The 19,459-nt window shown below is 33.8% G+C and overlaps 1 protein-coding gene across 1 annotated transcript; it reads left to right on the plus strand.

Annotated features, from left to right (window-relative positions):
• Positions 1-9,183: 9,183 nt before the first annotated feature.
• LOC142231153 (uncharacterized) lies at positions 9,184-18,512 on the plus strand. The gene is made up of 2 exons (XM_075301771.1): positions 9,184-9,250; positions 17,332-18,512. Exons 1-2 carry the CDS (start codon positions 9,184-9,186, stop codon positions 18,510-18,512), a joined length of 1,248 nt encoding a protein of 415 aa, XP_075157886.1.
• The last annotated feature ends 947 nt before the right edge of the window (positions 18,513-19,459 follow it).

A 19,459-nucleotide genomic window follows, 5' to 3' on the forward strand; every position in this document is an offset into this window, starting at 1 on the left:
TATTTATTCTATATAAAATTTGTGCAAAATTGTATTTCTAATTTTATTTCTACAGAAAGTTTTGTCTAAATTTTCTTTCTATAGAAAATTTTGTCAAAATTTTATTTCTATAGAAAATTTCGTCAACATTTTGTTTCTATAGAAAATTTTGTAAGAATGTTATTTCTATAGAAAGTTTTGTCAAAATTTTATTTCTGTGAATTACCCGAATTTATTCTGATAATTGGTTGATAGTTTTGCTGCAAGTAGAGGATGCTGATGAGGAATGTGGTAATTCCGAAACAGCTGTACATCCAACCATCTTGCAGTCTATAGGGCTTTACCCAAATAAATTTGACAAGCATACTTTTCCTCTGTTGGTTAAGCTACACTTGTAGTTTAGTCAATGCATGGCTTTAAGCTGAGATCAAAAAAACAACAATAACGATTGAAGAGAAGCCAACAATAACAAACAAAACGAATTTCTGTAAAACTTCTATAAAAATTTTATTTCTACAGAAAATTTAGTAAAAACTTTATATTTATAGAAAATTTTGTAAAAATTTTATATCTATAGAAAATTTTATAGAAAATTTTGTAAAAATTTTGTTTCTATAGAAAGTTTTGTAAAGACTTTATTTCTGTAAAAATTTTGTAAAAATTTTATTTCTGTAAAAACTTTCGTAAAAATTTTATTTCTACCGAAATTTTAGTAAAAATTTTATATATGAAGAAAATTTTGTAAAAATTTTATTTCTACAGAAAATTTAATTAATTAATGTATTAATTTCTACAGAAAATTTAATTTTTTGTAAAAAATTTTGTAAACATTTTATTTCTATAGAAAATTTTGTAAAAATTTTATTTCTACCGAAAATTTAGTACAAATTGTATATCTATAGAAAATTTTGTAAAAATTTTATTTCTGCCGAAAATTTAATAAAAATTTTATATCTATAGAAAGATTTGTCAAAATTTTATTTCTACAGAAAATTAGTAAAAATTTTATATCTATAGAAAATTTTGTAAAAATTTTATTTCTACAGAAAATTTGATAAAAAATTTATTTCTATAGAAAATTTTGTAAAAAATTTATTTCTATAGAAAATTTGTCAACATTTTATTTCTATAGAAAATTTTGTCAAAATTTTATTTCTGTTAAAAATTTTTTAAATATTTTATTTCTATAGAAAATTTTGTAAAAATTTTATTTCTACCGAAAATTTAGTAAAAATTGTATATCTGTAGAAAATTTTGTAAAAATTTTATTTCTACCGAAAATTTAATAAAAATTTTATATCTATAAAAAATTTTGTAAAAATTATATTTCTGTTAAAAATTTTGTAAAAATTTTATTTCAATAGAAAATTTTTTCAAAATTTTATATCTATAGAAGGTTTTGTCAAAGTTTTATTTCTACAGAAAATTAGTAAAAATTTTAGATCTATAGAAAATTTTGTAAAAATTTTATTTCTATAGAAAAGTTGGTCTAAATTTTGTATCTTTGTAAAATGTAGTCAAACTTTTATTTCTATAGAAAATTTTGTCAAAATTCTATTTCTTTATATTTGGCCGGTTGAAGGCCATAAATTGTGCGGAAGGTAGCCACTTTGAACAAACCTAAACTGATTCTAAATTTTAATGTTATTTAATGACCAGCTTGCAAACAAAAAATAAAGAATCTGTGCCAAATTTCAGGCGTGATTACGAACATCCTATGTTGGTGGCTTTAAAAAGATGAAACAGAATAGACAAAATTATTACAAAACAAACAAAAATCCTTTAAATATCCATGTGACAATGAGCTCGGTCATTCTCGTCTCTTTTACTCAAAAAATCACATTCAAATTCCGAACACGAACCCAAACATAGTTAGAAGGAACAAAAAAAAAACTTTCTTAATTGCAGACTATAAAAATTCCCATATTACCATTTAATTATCAATTTTCAGCAACTATGAAAAACTTCCTCTTTGGGGAGTCATAAAAATATCTACCTGGCTGCGGAGAATGAATGCCATTGAGTCTGTGTGGATGGTTTTTGTCCAAAGCTCAGTTCTGGCCTGCTGAATTCAGTCTCCTAACACTTTGTTCGCCAAATTTGTAATTACAACTCATTGCTGTTTTTGGCATAATGCCATGGCTGTGAAATATGATGGTGTGGGTCGATATGATTGTAAAGTTTGCGGGAATAGAGGTTTCGTTATACATTTGCTTTGCGTAAACTCAGAGCAATAGAGATGAATAATCAATATTTACAATAAGGTAAGCTTGGTCTATTACACTGGAAAATATATTTTCGTGAAGCCAAATATTTCTGGCCCTTAAAATGCGAATTCGAATATTGCATAGAATTTTCCAAAAGTCGATAAAATTTTCAATTAAAACGTTTTGTCCTTATAGTTAAGTGATTCGAATTAAATTATGAAAGATGTTTTATACCCTGCGCCACACTGTGGAACAGGGTATAAGTTAGCACATATGTTTGCAATACCCAGAAGGAGATGAGATAGACACATGGTGTCTTTGGCAATAATAATCAAGGTGGATTACTGAGTCGATCTAGCCATGTCCATCTGTCTGTCCGTTCTTCTATGTGTGAATACATTTTTGTGATCAAAGTCTACGTCTAGGTAATCCAATCGACATAAAATTTGGGATAAGTATGTTTTTAGGATTAGAATAGAAACCTATTTATTTTGGGGTAAATCGGTTCAGATTTAGATATAGCTCCCATATATATCTTTCGTCCGATTTACACTCAAATGACCACATAGGACAAACTTTCCCCCCGATTTAGCACAGGGAGTAGAATTAACATTCTGACGCATGGCAAATTTGGTTGCAATCAGTTCAGATTTAGATATAGCTCCCATATATATCGTTCGCACGATTTAGACTCATATGACCACCGTTTAGATTAACTTTACATTATAAGCCTAGAGATTTTGTAAAATTCTAATATATTTTTGTCCAAAGCGGGTCATATTTAAATATAGGTATATGGGAACGTAATACCTAACCTAACCTAATGATACCGAAATGTAGATCTTCAAAATGGTAGGGGTATATTATGGTCGTTCCAGCCCGACTTTAGACTTTCCTTACATGTTATAACAGGTTGGCCCGGTCTAACAAAGAAAAACACATTTTTTTGTCAAAATTTGTTTTTATGTTTTTATTATTCAACATAGTTCCCTTCAAGAGCGATACAACGATTATAACGACGTTCCAATTTTTTGACACCATTTTGGTAGTACTCCTTCGGTTTTGCCTCAAAATAGGCCTCAGTTCCGGCGTTCACCTCTTCATTGCAGCCTAATTTTTCCCTGCGAGCATCCTTTTGAAGTCTGAGAACAAGAAAAGGTCGCAGGGGGCCAGATCTGGAGAATACGGTGGGTGGGGAAGCAATTCGAAGCCCAATTCATAAATTTTTGCCATCGTTCTCAATGACTTGTGGCACGGTGCGTGGTCTTGGTGGAACAACACTTTTTTCTACTTCATATGGGGCCGTTTTCCGCGATTTCGACCTTCAAACGCTCCAATAACGCCATATAATAGTCACTGTTGATGGTTTTTCCCTTCTCAAGATAATCGATAAAAATTATTCCATGCGCATCCCAAAAAACAGAGTCCATTACTTTGCCAGCGGACTTTTGAGTCTTTCCAAGCTTCGGAGACGGTTCACCGGTCGCTGTCCACTCAGCCGACTGTCGATTGGACTCAGGAGTGTAGTGATGGAGCCATGTTTCATCCATTGTCACATATCGACGGAAAAAGTTTGGTGTATTACGAGTTACCAGCTGCAAACACCGCTCAGAATCATCAACACGTTGTTGTTTTTGGTCAAATGTGAGCTCGCGCGGCACCCATTTTGCACAGAGCTTTCGCATATCCAAATATTGATGAATGATATGACCAACACGTTCCTTTGATAACTTTAAGGCCTCTGCTATCTCGATCAACTTCATTTTACGGTCATTCAAAATCATTTTGTGGATTTTTATACCCTCCACCATAGGATGGGGGGTATATTAACTTTGTTATTCCGTTTGTAACACATCGAAATATTGCTCTAAGACCCCATAAAGTATATATATTCTGGTTCGTGGTGAAATTCTGAGTCGATCTGAGCATGTCCGTTCGTCCGTCCGTCTGTTGAAATCACGCTAACTTCCGAACGAAACAAGCTATCGACTTGAAACTTGGCACAAGTAGTTGTTATTGATGTAGGTCGGACGGTATTGCAAATGGCCATATCGGTCTACTTTTACGTATAGTCCCCATATAAACGGACCACCAAATTTGGCTTGCGAGGCCTCTAAGAGAAGCAAATTTCATCCGATCCGGCTGAAATTTGGTACATGATGTTAGTATATGGTCTCTAACAACAATGCAAAAATTGGTCCACATCGGTCCATAATTATATATAGCCCCCATATAAACCGATCCCCCGATTTGGCTTGCGGAGACTCTAAGAGAAGCAAATTTCATCCGATCCGGCTGAAATTTGGTACATGGTGTTAGTATATGGTCTCTAACAACCATGCAAAAATTGGTCCACATCGGTCCATAATTATATATAGGCCCCATATAAACCGATCTCCCGATTTGGCATGCGGAGCCTCTAAGAGAAGCAAATTTCATCCGATCCGGCTGAAATTTGGTACATGATGTTAGTATATGGTCTCTAACAACCATGCAAAAATTGGTCCACATCGGTCCATAATTATATATAGCCCCCATATAAACCGATCCCCCGATTTGGCTTGCGGAGCCTCTAAGAGAAGCAAATTTCATCCGATCCGGCTGAAATTTGGTACATGGTGTTAGTATATGGTCTTTAACAACCATGCAAAAATTGGTCCATATCGGTCCATAATTATATATAGCCCCCATATAAATTGATCCCCCGATTTGGCTTGGTCTCTAACAACCATGCAAAAATTGGTTCACATCGGTCCATAATTATATATAGCCCCCATACATGGTGTTAATATATGGCCTCAAACACCCATGAAAAAATTGGTCGATATCGGTCCATAATTATATATAGGCCCCATATAAACCGATCCCCATATTTGACCTCCGGAGCACATTGGAAGAGCAAAATTCTTCCCATTCGGTTGAAATTTGGAACGTGATGTTAGTATAGGGTATCCAATACCCATGCAGGAATTGGTTCCTATCAGTCGATAATAATATATAGTTCCCATATAAACCGATCCCCAGATTTGACCTCCGGTGCCTTTTGGAGAAGCAAAGGCACCGGAGGTCAAATCCATTCGGTTGAAATTTGGTACGTGATGTTAGTATAGGGTATCCAACAACCATGCAGGAATTGGTTCCTATCAGTCCATAACAATATATAGTTCCCATATAAACCGATCCCCAGATTTGACCTCCGGTGCCTTTGGAGAAGCAAAATTCATCCGATCTGGTTGAAATTTGGTACGTGGTGGTAGCATATGATATTTAACAACCATGTGAGTTGAAATTTGTGGATGACAGTCTTTCGTAGAAGTTTCTACGCAATCCATGGTGGAGGGTGCATAAGATTCGGCCTGGCCGAACTTACGGCCGTATATACTTGTTTTTTGATGTTTTCGTCGGTAACCACCTCTTTCGGGCGTATACTGCGTTCACCGTCCTCCGTGATCATTTCACCACGTTTGAATTTTGCATACCAATAATTGTATTGTTGATTTCCTTGGGGCAGAGTCCGGAAACTCATTATCAAGCCAAATTTTTGCTTCCACCGTATTTTTTCCCTTCAGAAAACAGTATTTTATCAAAACACGAAATTCCTTTTTATACCCACCACCATAGAATGGTGACGGGTGTATAATAAGTTTGTCATTCCGTTTGTAACACATCGAAATATCGATTTCCGACTATATAAAGTATATATATTCTTGATCAGGGAGAAATTCTAAGACGATATAACGATGTCCGTCTGTCTGTCTGTTGTAATCACGCTACAGTCTTCAATAATGAGGCAATCGTGATGAAATTTTGCACAAACTCGTCTTTTGTCTGCAGGCCGGTCAAGTTCGAAGATGGGCTATATCGGTCCAGGTTTTGCTATAGTCCCCATATAAACCGACCTCCCGATTTGGGGTCTTGGCCTTATAGAGATCGTATTTTTTATCCAATTTGCCTGAAATTTGAAACCTAGAGGTATTTTATGACCATAAAGAGGTGTGCCAAAAATGGTGAGTATCGGTTCATGTTTCGGTATAGCCCCCATATAGACCGATCTCCCGATTTTACTTCTTGGGCTTATAGAAACCGCAATTTTTATTCAATTAACCTGAAATTGGAAATCTAGAGGTATTGTAGGACCACAAATACATGTGCCAAAAATTGTGAGTATCGGTCCATATTTTGGTATAGCCCCCATATAAAACGACCTCCCGATTTTACTTCTTGGGCTTATAGAAACCGTAGTTTTTATCCAATTTGACTGAAATTGAAAATCTAGAAGTACTTGAGGACCATCAAAAGGTTTGCCGAAAATAGTCCATATCGTTCCATGTTTTGGTATAGCCCCCATATTGACCGATCTCCCGATTTTACATCTTGGGTTTATAGAATCCGTAGTTTATATACAATTTGCCTGAAATTGGAAATTTATAGGTATTTTAGGACCATAAAGAGGTGTGCCACAAATGGTGAGTATCGGTCCCTGTTTTGGTGTAGCCCCCATATAGACCGATATCCCGATTTTATTTCTTGGGCTTATAGAAACCGCAATTTTTATTCAATTTACCTGAAATTGGAAATCTAGAGGTATTGTAGGACCACAAATATGTGTGCCAAAAATTGTGAGTATCGGTCAATATTTTGGTATAGCCCCCATATAAAACGACCTCCCGATTTTACTTCTTGGCTTATAGAAAACGTAGTTTTTATCCAATTTGTCTGAAATTGGAAATCTAGAGGTATTTTAGGACCATAAAGAGGTGTGCTGAAAATGGTGAGTATCGGTCCATATTTTGGTATAGCCCCCATATAGACAGATTTCCCGATTTTACTTCCTTGGCTTCTAGATCCGAAGTGTTTATCCTATTTGCCTGAAATTGGAAATTCAGTGGTATTTGCGGGTCATAAAGAGGTGTACCAAAAACGGTGAGTATCGGTCCATATTTTGTGTATAGCCCCTATATAGACCGATCTCCCGATTTTACTTCTTGGGCTTATAGAAACCGCAGTTTTTATCCATATTACCTGAAATTGGAAATCGAGAGGTACCATAGTACCGTAAAAATGGTGAGCATCGGTCCATGTTTTGGTATGGTACCCATATAAACCGACCTCCCGATTTGGGGTCTTGGGTTTATAGAAACCGTAGTTTTTAACCAATTTGCCTGAAATTGAAAATCTAGAGGTACTTGAAGACCATCAAAAGGTGTGCCGAAAACAGTCCATATCGTTCCATGTTTTGGTATAGCCCCCATATAGACCGATCTCCCGATTTTACATCTTGGGTTTATAGAATCCGTAGTTTATATACAATTTGCCTGAAATTGAAAATTTATAGGTATTTTAGGACCATAAAGAGGTGTGCCACAAATGGTGAGTATCGGTCCATGTTTTGGTATAGCCCCCATATAGACCGATCTCCCGATTTTACTTTTTGGGCTTATAGAATCCGAAGTTTTTATGCAATTTGCCTGAAATTCGAAATCTAGAGGTATTTTCGGGCCATAAAGAGGTGTACCGAAAACGGTGAGTATCGGTCCATATTTTAGTATAGCCCCCATAAGAACGAACTCCCGATTTAACTCCTTGGGTTTCTAGAAACCGTAGTTTTTATCCGATTTGCCTGAAACTGTAAATATTCTGGTATTTTAGGCTCACAAAAACGTGTATCGGATTAAGTTTTTATCGGTCCATTTGGTAATGCCTCCATATAAACTGACTTCACTTCTTGAGGGTATAGAAGGCGCACTGTTCATGATCAGTTGATTGAAACTCAATGTAAAATTTCCAGATTTTACTTCTCGGGTGAAAATCTATAGATTTAAGATTTCAAATCAAGACGTTATTTTATAATTTTCTTGCACATTTACAAGAGATGTTAATGATTCCTCTAAAACTCAAACAAAAATGGTTCTTATAAATCCAGAATCTGATATAGTCTTCATCGGTAAAATCTTTAAATTTATCTTCGGGAAGTGTACTGGATGAACTGTCCTCAAACCCCCTCAAAGTTTACACTACTATTTGATTCATGGTGGTGGGTATTTAAGATTCGTCCCATCCGAACTTACTTCTGTATATACTTGTTTCCATTTTTTTTTTTCACAATAACAAAAATTGCTTCACAAAAGACGCTCTATCTCACAAACTAATTGACTTACAGACGTCAAATTTTGACACGAATCATTTGAAGGTTGGTACTATATAAAAATAATATGCATTTAATACTAGCGACGCCATCTGTGTGTCAGACCGGGGACTTATCAGCCAACCTGTTATGTACATAGTTTACATAATCGGATATCGATATTTCAATCGATACCAACATCCTATAGTTGTGGATATAAAAAAAAATAAAATTATTTGCCATTTTTACTTTCGTTACATTTGTAATTGAAATATTCCCAAAAATGTGTCTTTAAACCGAACTGAACTCATTGAAAACACACAAATCTTACACCTTTGACCCATATGACATGATAAAGAAACCGTCTTAGCAACTGTCTGGATTAAGAACAAGATTCTACTGGTTATCACTATCGACTAGAAACACCTAACAACTATTGGACAAGCTATGACGTCTTTCAATCGTCATTAACATTTGTAAATATGTAAATTTTACATTACAACTATAAATTTATTCCAAATTTTTTGGAATTAATAATTTGGTTCATTTGAATTTTATTTGAAGTTTTTTTTTCTATTTAATATTGAATTACTAAACAGTTCTCGAAATAGAAAAAAATTTAAAATGCCAGTAAATCTTTTTTTAGAAATTTTGATTTTTTTCAATGTAGGTCAAAAATAGGAAATAGGCTTTCCAAATATTTTTTTGCAAAAATATATAAAAAGATAAGAGAAAGTTCTTAGATTCATTCATCGATAGTGTCTCGTTAAAACTACGCTTATCCATGGTATCGGTATAGACTTATTAGGGTGCTGAGAAAAAATTGTCGATATTGTCAAGGATTACGTTTCGCCAACAACTAAGCCAAGCGAAATGGACTTTAAAAAGTGCTTAGTGTTATTGTTGGTACTGGGTACAGCTGTTGCCCTGCCATCACCGGGTAAGTTTAAAAGAAGTAAATTGAAATTGACTATAAAGAGCAAACACGAATCGATTCGATTATACATCCTAGGTTAGGTTAGGTTACGAGGCAGCCCGATGTATCAGGCTCACTTAGACTATTCAGTCCATGGTGATACCACATTGGTGAACTTCTCTCTTATCACTGAGTACTGCATGATTCCATGTTAAGCTCAATGACAAGGCACCTCCTTTTTATTGGCGAGTCCGAACGGCGTCCGCATTGCAGTGAAACCACTTAGAGAAGCTTTGAAACCCTCAGAAATGTCACCAGCATTACTGAGGTGGGATAATCCACCGCTGAAAAACTATTTGGTATTCGGTCGAAGCAGGAATCGAACGCACGACCTTGTATATGCAAAGCGGGCATGCTAACCATTGCACCACGGTGGCTCCCATGGTGCAATGGTTATCCTAGAAAACAGTCGATTTATTGTTCCGCGAAATTTTCTCCTTGTTGCTGTATTGGGATGACTTGGGAAATCCGTGACTCCAGGTTTGGTTTAACATAGTCTTCCAATTCAGAAGCTTGTGAAAAGTTCGGGATTTGGTCCACACAAAAAATTATTTTTTTTTTCTCGGAAACGAAAATTTAGACCAACTAAATTTTCTTTTGTAGTCCAAAATATATTTTTCGGACCAAACAAAGTTCGTTGGAGGCAAACATGGCAACGGTTTTCAATAAGAAGATTTATTTACTTTTTAGGAGACAACTTTTAAATGAGTGGTACTCGATGAGAACTTCGCTTCGTTGATGAGAATGCCGGTTTGTTGCAGATCGATAGTTGATGAGAATTTCAATTTTTTAAAGATCGGTAGTTAAGAGAACTTCGGTTTGGTTCGTTGATGGTCGCTTGTTAATGAATACTTCGCCGTTTAAAGATCTCGTTGACATTACGATGAATCGTTGCTAGGTTATTCGTTTCGTTTATAATCGGATACTTGTGTATTGGTGAGGAATTTGGTTTTCAGACGGCTTCTTTTTGCTTCAAGTGATAGTTGCTCATGGCTAGAAGATGACTAGTAGAATTGGTATGGCCTCAGTTTCGATATCGACGTAGTGTGATCATGGTTGCCACAGTTGGTAGAATTCTACCAAAAATTGTAGATTTTTTTACTGTTAGGTAGATTGGTAGAATTCTTGATGTTTTGGTAGATTTTGCAAAATATTCCAGTCCAAGAAATAAATTCGGGAGGTAGGTCTATATGGGCGCTATACCAAAACATGGACCAATACTCACAATTTTCGACACACCTCTTAATGTTCCTCAAATACCTCTAGAATTCCAATTTCAGGCTACGAATTCAAGAAGCCCAAGAAATAAAATCGGAAGATCAGTCTATATGGGTGCTTTTTATGGTCCTAAAATACCTCTAGATATCTAATTGCTGGCAAATTGGATAAAAACTCTGGTTGTAGAAGCCCAAAAAGTAAATTTGGGAGATCGGTCTATATGGGGGCTACACCAAAACATGGACCATACACCCCACTATCTGCGCACCTATTTGTGGTCATAAAATACCTCTGTATTTCAAATTTCAGGCAAATCGGATAGTAAATACAGTTTCTAGAAGCCCATGCAGTAAAATCGGGAGATCGGTTCATATGGGGGCTATACAAAAACTTGGTCTGATACGGACCATTTTAGACACACCCCTTTATAGTCCCAAAATACCTCTAGATTTTAAATTTCAAGTAAATCGGATAGAAAATACTGTTGTTAGATGCCCAAGAAGTAAAATCGGTAGATCGATCTATATGGGGTACATACCAAAACATAACCGATACACCCCATTTTCGACACACAAATATTTGGTCCTAAAATACCTCTAGATTTTCAATTTCAGGCACAACGAATAGAAAAAAATAATTTCTAGACGCCCAACAAGCAAAATCGGGAAATCGGTCTATATGGGGGCTATACCAAAACATGGATCGATAGGCACCATTTTCAGTACCTTTTTTGATGGTCCTAAAATACCTCTAGATTTCCAATTTCAGGAAAATTCGATAAAAACTACGGCTTAATAAAACATATCAAAACTTGAACCGATGTAGCCTGTCTTCGAACTTGAACCTCGAACCTGCCTGCAAACAAAACACGAATCTGTGCCAAATTTCAGGACGATAGCTCCATTATTGAAGGCTGTAACAGCCAGACAGACGGACATTCTTATATCGTTTTAGAATTTCTCCCTAATGAAGAATACATATATACTTTATATAGTCGGTAATCGATATTTCGATGTGTTACAAACGGAATGACAAACTTATTATACCCCCATAACTATTCTACGGTGATGGGTATAATAAAATGTTTCTATAGAAATAAAATTATAAAATTTCAATAGAACTAAAATTTTTACAAAATTTTCTATAGAAATAAAGGTTTAACAAAGTTTTCTATAAAAATAAAATTTGGATACACATTTCTATAGAAACTAAATTTTCAGAAAATGTTCTATAGAAATAAAATTGGGACAAAATTTTCTATAAAAATACTATTTGTATAAAATTTTCTAAATTTTCTACAGAAATGCAGTTTTGACAAATTTTTCTATAGAAAAAAATTTTTGACAAAATTTTCTATGTGGTAGATATAAAATTTTGACAACATTTTCTATAGAAATAAAATTTTGTGATAATTTTCTATAGAAAAAAAAATTGACAATTTTTTCTATAGAAATAAAATTGTAGCAAAATTTTCTACAAAAATAAAATTGTGGCAAAATTTTTATAGAAATAAAATCTTGATAAAATTTTCTATAGAAATAAAATTTTGACAAAATTTTCTATAAAAATACAATTACGATAAAATTTTCTATTGAAATATAATTTTGACAAAATTTTCGATAGAAATAAAATGTTGACTAAATTTTCTAAAGAAATAAAATTTTTACAAAATTTTCTATAGAAATAAAATTTTGAAAATTTTTCTATAGAAATAAAATTGTGGCACAATTTTCTATAGAAATAAAATTGTGACAACATTTTTTATAGAAATAAAATTTTGACATTTCTATTGAAATATATTTTTGACAAAATTTTCGATAGAAATAAAATTTTGACAAAGTTTTCTATTAAAAATAAAATTTTGACAAAATTTTCTATATAAAATTAAATTTTGATAAAAAATTCTATATAAATAAAAATTTGACAAAATCTTCTAAATTTTCTATAGAAATAAAATTTTGACAAAATTTTCTATAGAAATAACATTTGGATAAACGTTTCTATAGAAATAAAATTTTCTATAGAAATAAAATTGGGACAAAATTTTCTATAAAAATACAATTTGTATAAAATTTTCTAAATTTTCTACAGAAATACAATTTTGACAAATATTTCTATAAAAATGAAATTTTGACAAAGTTTTCTATAGATATAAAATTTTGACTAAATTTTGTAAAGAAATAAAATTTTGACAAAATTTTCTATAGAAATTAAATTTTGTGAAAATTTTCTATAGAAATAAAATTTTGACAATTTTTTCTACAGAAATAAAATTTTGGCAAAATTATTTTAGAAAAAAAAATTGATAAAGTTTTCTATAGATATAAAATTTTGACTAAATTTTGTAAAGAAGTAAAATTTTGACAAAATTTTCTATAGAAATAAAATTTTGACAAAATTTTCTATAGAAATAAAATTTTGAAAATATTTTCTCTAGAAATAAAATTGTGGCAAAATTTTCTATAGAAATAAAATTTTGGCAAAATTTTTTATAGAAATAAATTTTTGACAAAATTGTCCATAGGAATAAAATTTTGACAAAATTTTCTATGTAAATAAAATTTTGTTAAAGTTTTCTATAGAATTAAAATTTTGACTGCAAACAAAACACGAATCTGTGCCAAATTTCAGGACGATAGCTCCATTATTGAAGGCTGTAACAGCCAGACAGACGGACATGCCTACATCGTTTTAGAATTTCTCCCTAATCAAGAATACATATATACTTTATATAGTCGGAAATCGATATTTCAACGTGTTACAAACGGAATGACAAACTTATTATACCCCCATCACTATTCTACAGTGATGGGTATAATAAAATGTTGACAACATTTTCTATAGAAATTAAATTAAAATTTCAATAGAAATAAAATTTTTCTATAGAAATTTTCTATAGAAATAAAGGTTTGACAAAATTTTCTATAAAAATAAAATTTGGATAAACATTTCTATTTTCAGAAAATTTTCTATAGAAATAAAATTTTGCCAAAATTTTCTATAGAGATAAAATTTTGCCAAAATTTTCTATAGAAATAAAATTGGAACAAAATTTTCTATAATAATACAATTTGTATAAAATTTTCTAAATTTTCTACAGAAATACAGTTTTGACAAATTTTTCGATAGAAATAAAATTTTGACAAAGTTTTCTATAGATATAAAATTTTGACAAAATTTTCTATGTGGTAGATATAAAATTTTGACTAAATTTTGTAAAGAAATAAAATTTTGACAACATTTTCTATAGAAATAAAATTTTGTGAAAATTTTCTATAGAAATAAAATTTTGACAATATTTTCTATAGAAATAAAATTGTAGCAAATTTTTTTACAGAAATAAAATTTTGACAAAATTTACTATAGAAATAAAATTTTGACAATATTTTCTATAAAAATACAATTACGACAAAATTTTCTATTGAAATATAATTTTGAAAAAATTTTCGATAGAAATAAAATTTTGACAAAATTTTCTATATAAATAAAATTTGGATAAAATTTTCTAAGTTTTCTGTAGAAATAATATTTTCAGAAAATTTTCTATAGAAATAAAATTGGGATAAAATTTTCTATAGAAATAAAATTTGGACAATTTTTTCTATGTGGTAGATATACAATTTTGACTAAATTTTTCTAAAGAAATAAAATTTTGAGTTAATTTTCTTTAGAAATAAAATTTTGAGAAAATTTTCTATAGAAATATTACGATTTACCATATTACGATTTTTTAATCAAAATAAAAGTACAAAGTTAATTAAGAAAATTAATGAAACTAGTTACGTCTTTAATTACAAAATTAATTTATACAATCAGAGCTTTAATCAAACTATGAACACAAAGATTTTTAATAAAAAGAATGAAAATTTTCGCAGTATTTATTAAATAATTATTTCTTTCAATTAACAATTTAATTAAAAACATTAATCGATGCCGATTGCAAAACTCAAGTAATTGCTTAACTGATTTAATTAGAAAGTTAATTGAAAATTGCATTGAAGTTTAACTGAATAATTAATTGAAACAAACAAAAATCAGTTAAAATTTTAATTGAATCAATTAAAAAATTAATTGAAATTTTCAATATCTTTTTAATCAAATATTTTCTATGCCCAAGTAAAACTGTAATTGATACTATCAGTTTCTTGATTGACGACATTTCAATTAAAAAATTAATTGGATCAATTAATTTCATGATTACCTCCACAATAGGAATGGGGGTATATTAACTTTGTCATTCCGTTTGTAACACATCGAAATATTGCTCTAAGACCCCATAAAGTATACATATTCAGGGTCGTGGTGAAATTCTGAGTCGATCTGAGCATGTCCTTCCGTCGGTCTGTTGAAATCACGCTTACTTCCGAACGAAACAAGCTATCGTCTTGAAACTTGGCACAAGTAGTTGTTGTTGATGTAGGTCGGATGGTATTGCAAATGGGCCATATCGGTCCACTTTTACGTATAGCCCACATATAAACGGACCCCCAAATTTGACTTGCGGGGACTCTAAGAGAAGCAAATTTTATCCGATCCAGCTGAAATTTGGTACAGGGTGTCAGCATATGATCTCTAACAACTATGCAAAAATTGGTTCACATCGTTCCGTAATTATATATAGCCCCCATATAAACCGATCCCCCGATTTGGCTTGCGGAGCCTCTAAGAGAAGCAAATTTCATTCGATCCGTCTGATTTTGGTATATGGTGTTGGTATATGGTCTCTAACAACCATGCAAAAATTGGTCCACATCGGTCAATAATTATATATAGCCCTCATATAAACCGATACCCCGATTTGGCTTGCGGAGCCTCTAAGGGAAGCAAATTTCATCCAATCCGGCTGAAATGTGGTACATGGTGTTAGCATATGGTTTCTAATGACCATGCAAAAATTGGTCCACATCGGTTCATAATTATATATAGACCCCATATAAACCGATCACCAGATTTGACCCCCGGAGCCTCTTGGAAGACCTAAATTCATCTGATTCAGTTGAAGTTTGGTACATGGTGTTAATATATGGCCTCAAACACCCATGCAAAAATTGGTCGAAATCGGTCCATAATTATATATAGCCCCCATATAAACCCATCCCCAGATTTGACCTACGGAGCCCCTTGGAAGAGGAAAAATTCATTCGATTCGGTTGAAATTTGGTACGTGATGTTAGTATATGGTATCCAACAACCATGCAGGAATTGGTTCATATCAGTCCATAATTATAAATAGCCCCAATATAAACCGGTCCTTAGATTTGACCTCCGGTGCTTTTTGGAGAAGCAAAATTCATCCAATCTGGTTGAAATTTGGTACGTGGCGGTAGTATATGATATTTAACAGCCATGCCAAAAGTGGTCCATATCAGTCCATAATTATATATAGCCCCCATATAAACCGATCCCGAGATTTGGTTTTGGAGCCTCTTGGAGGAGCAAATTTCATCCGAGTCATTTGAAATTTGGTACATTCCCAATCACACAAAAATTGGTACATATCAAGTTCATAATTGTAGCACCCATATAAGCGACCCCCATATTTCAATTCTGGCTCTCTACCACATATAGACTAACTCACAATTTAGAAAACGATGTTAAGAAGTTTTAAAATACCACAACCCAAGTAATTCGATTGCGGATGACGCTCTTTCGTAGAAGTTTCTACGCAATCCATGGTGGAGAGCACATAAGATTCGGCCTGGCTGAACTTACCGCCGTATATACTTGTTTTTTTTTTTGTGATTCACCACTACTGGATATACTTGGTACAAAAATAAAGTCTTGGAAATACGAGAACAGTAATGTCTGGACTTAGAAATTGAGTTAAAAAGGAAGGAAAGGAAAATCCCTACTCACACGATCAGAAATGTCGTGACTCATGAATAATTTTATGAGTAATTTATCTGGGAGAGCTGACTGAAAACATGAGCGTTATTAATCTCTTAGGTGACACTACACACAAAAAAATTTCACGAAAAATTTTCCAATTAAAATTTTAATTGAGTTTGAAAAAATATTCAATTAAAAATTTAATTGATTCAACAAATTTTTTAATTGAAACAAAAATCAATCACAAAAATAATAGTATCAATTAATTTTTTAATTGGATCAATTAACTTTTTAATTGACCTTCAATTAATTTTTTAATTGATACTATCATTTCTGTGATTGAAGACATTTCAATTAAAAATTAATTGGATCAATTAATTTCGTGATTGAATCAGAAAAAATTTTTTTGTGTGCAATTGTAAGCGAATTCAACTAGTAAGCATTCCTATGTTCGTGAGCTAGGTCATTTTCGTGAGCGTACTTCTCCAATGTTCGCTACTCATATATACACATGAAGAGATTATTTTCGTGACTAATGCAAACACATGACATTTGGATGGTTAATCACGCTAAATCACATTCACTTCGCAATCATCAGCGGGACTCAATAAAAATGGACTTTCATTTTGTAGCGCAGCGTAGCCCACACCATTAGAAAAACTGTGAAACTCTCCGAACTGAACACCATCGGAAATCGATGAGGAATGACAGGATATATTTAAATAACCTGGAATGTAGGGCCCTGGCGAAAAGAGTAGGCGGTCAAAAGGACCTTGCAAATACAAGGTAAATAGGGACCAACCAATCTAAGCTAACGAATAGAGACTGGACTTAAATTAGGTAGTTGGTTATTGCTGGCCATTACTACGTCTTACAGGAGTTACTTCAAATCCAAGATTCTTCTCCATTCTTCCACTTCATTTCTCTAGGATAAATGTATTTACCACCATCTTAAAATATGTCATTCAGTAATGAAAAATAAAATTTTACCCTTACAGTTACCAAAGAAGACAAGGAAATACAAGAGTTGGGTTATCGGCTCTACAGTAAACTCCAAAATGCTCAAGGACGACATGCTGATGTTGCTGGATTACTCACTTTAATAAAGGGTGAAACTACGACGACAACCGTGGCACCTCTACCACCACCACCTCCTGTAATACCGCCTCCACCACCTGCATTACCACCTCCTCCACCACCAGCTGCACCTCCACCACCACCCCCTGCTCCAGCTCCAGCACCAGCTCCCCCATGTGCATGTTCGCCACCACCACCGCCACCGCCACCGCCACCACCAGGTACGGGTACGGGTACAGGCACAGGAACGGCACCATGTCCTGGTACAGCTTCCCCAGCACCTTCACCATCTCCAACAACGGCTACACCACCTTCAACAACAGCTACACCGCCTCCACCATCAGGTACCCCTCCACCACCTCCGCCTCCACCACCACCACCACCTCCTCCACCACCACCGCCAGCTTCTCGTTCCGATGACGGGAATGGAGAGAAGAGCGAACACAAGGAAAACGAAGCTCACAACGCCCACGAAGAAGATGATGAGGAAGAAAATGGAGATATTATTCATCAAGATGAGGAGCATGAGGCCGATGGTGATAACGAAGATGACGACGACGAAAAAACGGTATTGAACCATGATGATCATAAGGAAACTTCCGTTGAAGAACGAAAACAAAAGGAAACAAAACCCAATGCCCCGAAACGACGTCAAAATATGAAACAATTCAAACGACGTCAACAAATGCGCAAACGTAAACGCAAGCAAGCTATGCGTAAACGTAATCAAAAGCAAAAAAATAAACAAAAACGCCTAAAGAAAGTCGGTACAAAAAAGACCAAGAAACAAAAACAAAAAATGAAAAAACACAAACGTAAAATGCTGGCCAAGAAACGTAAGCAAAAACGTAAACGTATGCAAAAACGCCGACGCAAGATGAAGTTGCGTAAACAACGTAAAAATAAGAAACGTAAACAACTTAAGAATCGTAGAAAACGCAAACAACGCCGCCGTAACAATAAAAAAGGTGGCAAGCCCTTCAAGAGGAATAACAAGAATCGCAAGCAACGCGTAAACAACAAACAAATGCAGGCGGCAAACGGAAAGCGTCAACGCAATACCACTACTACGCATCCGCCCAAGACCGAAAATAATTCGTAACTGTGATTCTTAAGACGTAGCGTATTTGATATATGATAATAAATAAATATAAGAAAATAAAACACATTCCCAAAATATAATCAATTTAAGTTTTCACCATAGGAGGGGGTATACTAACTAGGCAATATGCTGCACAGCTTAGTGGCTGTGCGTTGCTGCATAGGCGTGATTTTTGTTGATAGAAATTAATTCATGCAATAGAAGGCAATTCTCAGTCAGTTCATTGCATGGGTTGCTTATATTGTGGACATTTGACAGCCAAAGGCAGACGTGGATAGGCGACTTCCCAGCAAAAAATGTAGCACTATTTCAGCAGGATTGTAAGGGAGAGAGGCAGTACCAACTGCTTACAAAACAATCGAATCGGCGAAACATAGCGCTTAAATAATTGCTCATTTTAATAGAAATATTGCTCAGAAGTGATATAAAATCTTGAGTATAGCATTGTTGGCGTGAAGGAAAACAGAACTACCTTTCATGCATCTATACTGCATGAATTGGTTGCAATAACGTAAACGAATTATCATAAAACTATTTTGATTACTCGTTTACGTTATTGCCACCGACTCATGTATACCAAAAAGCGCAACTAAACTATTACTGCTGAAGTATTTTTTGCTGGGTTACTAATACATTGGATAATTTCCTGTATCTACCGGATGCAGCTAGATGCGTATCGTGCTACAAGCGGTCAATTGCACATCGTTCCGCTCGTAATTCTGTGGTATTTGTTGCGTAGTCTGCGGAATTTATTACCAAAAGCAAAATAAATAGTACACATAGACCTTCAGGCCTACTGATCCACCACAGAGACCTTCAGGCCTACTGCTCCCCCCACAGAGACGTTCGGGCCTACTGTTCGCTCGTAGACTAGCTACGAGCAGGGTTGCCATTTTGGTCCGATCGGACCAAAATTAGTGCAAAAAATTATAAATTTTTAAATTTGG

The sequence above is a fragment of the Haematobia irritans genome, chromosome 3 (genome assembly GCF_050003625.1).
Source record: "Haematobia irritans isolate KBUSLIRL chromosome 3, ASM5000362v1, whole genome shotgun sequence".
Taxonomy (NCBI): Eukaryota; Metazoa; Arthropoda; class Insecta; order Diptera; family Muscidae; genus Haematobia; species Haematobia irritans.

What these genes read in the sequence shown, in the direction of transcription:
- LOC142231153 (XM_075301771.1), top strand. Translation starts at nt 9,184, where the DNA reads ATGGACTTTAAAAAGTGCTTAGTGTTATTGTTGGTACTGGGTACAGCT. An exon ending in TGTTGCCCTGCCATCACCGG is followed by an intron (nt 9,251 to 17,331) that starts GTAAGTTTAAAA and finishes TTACCCTTACAG; the next exon opens with TTACCAAAGAAGACAAGGAA.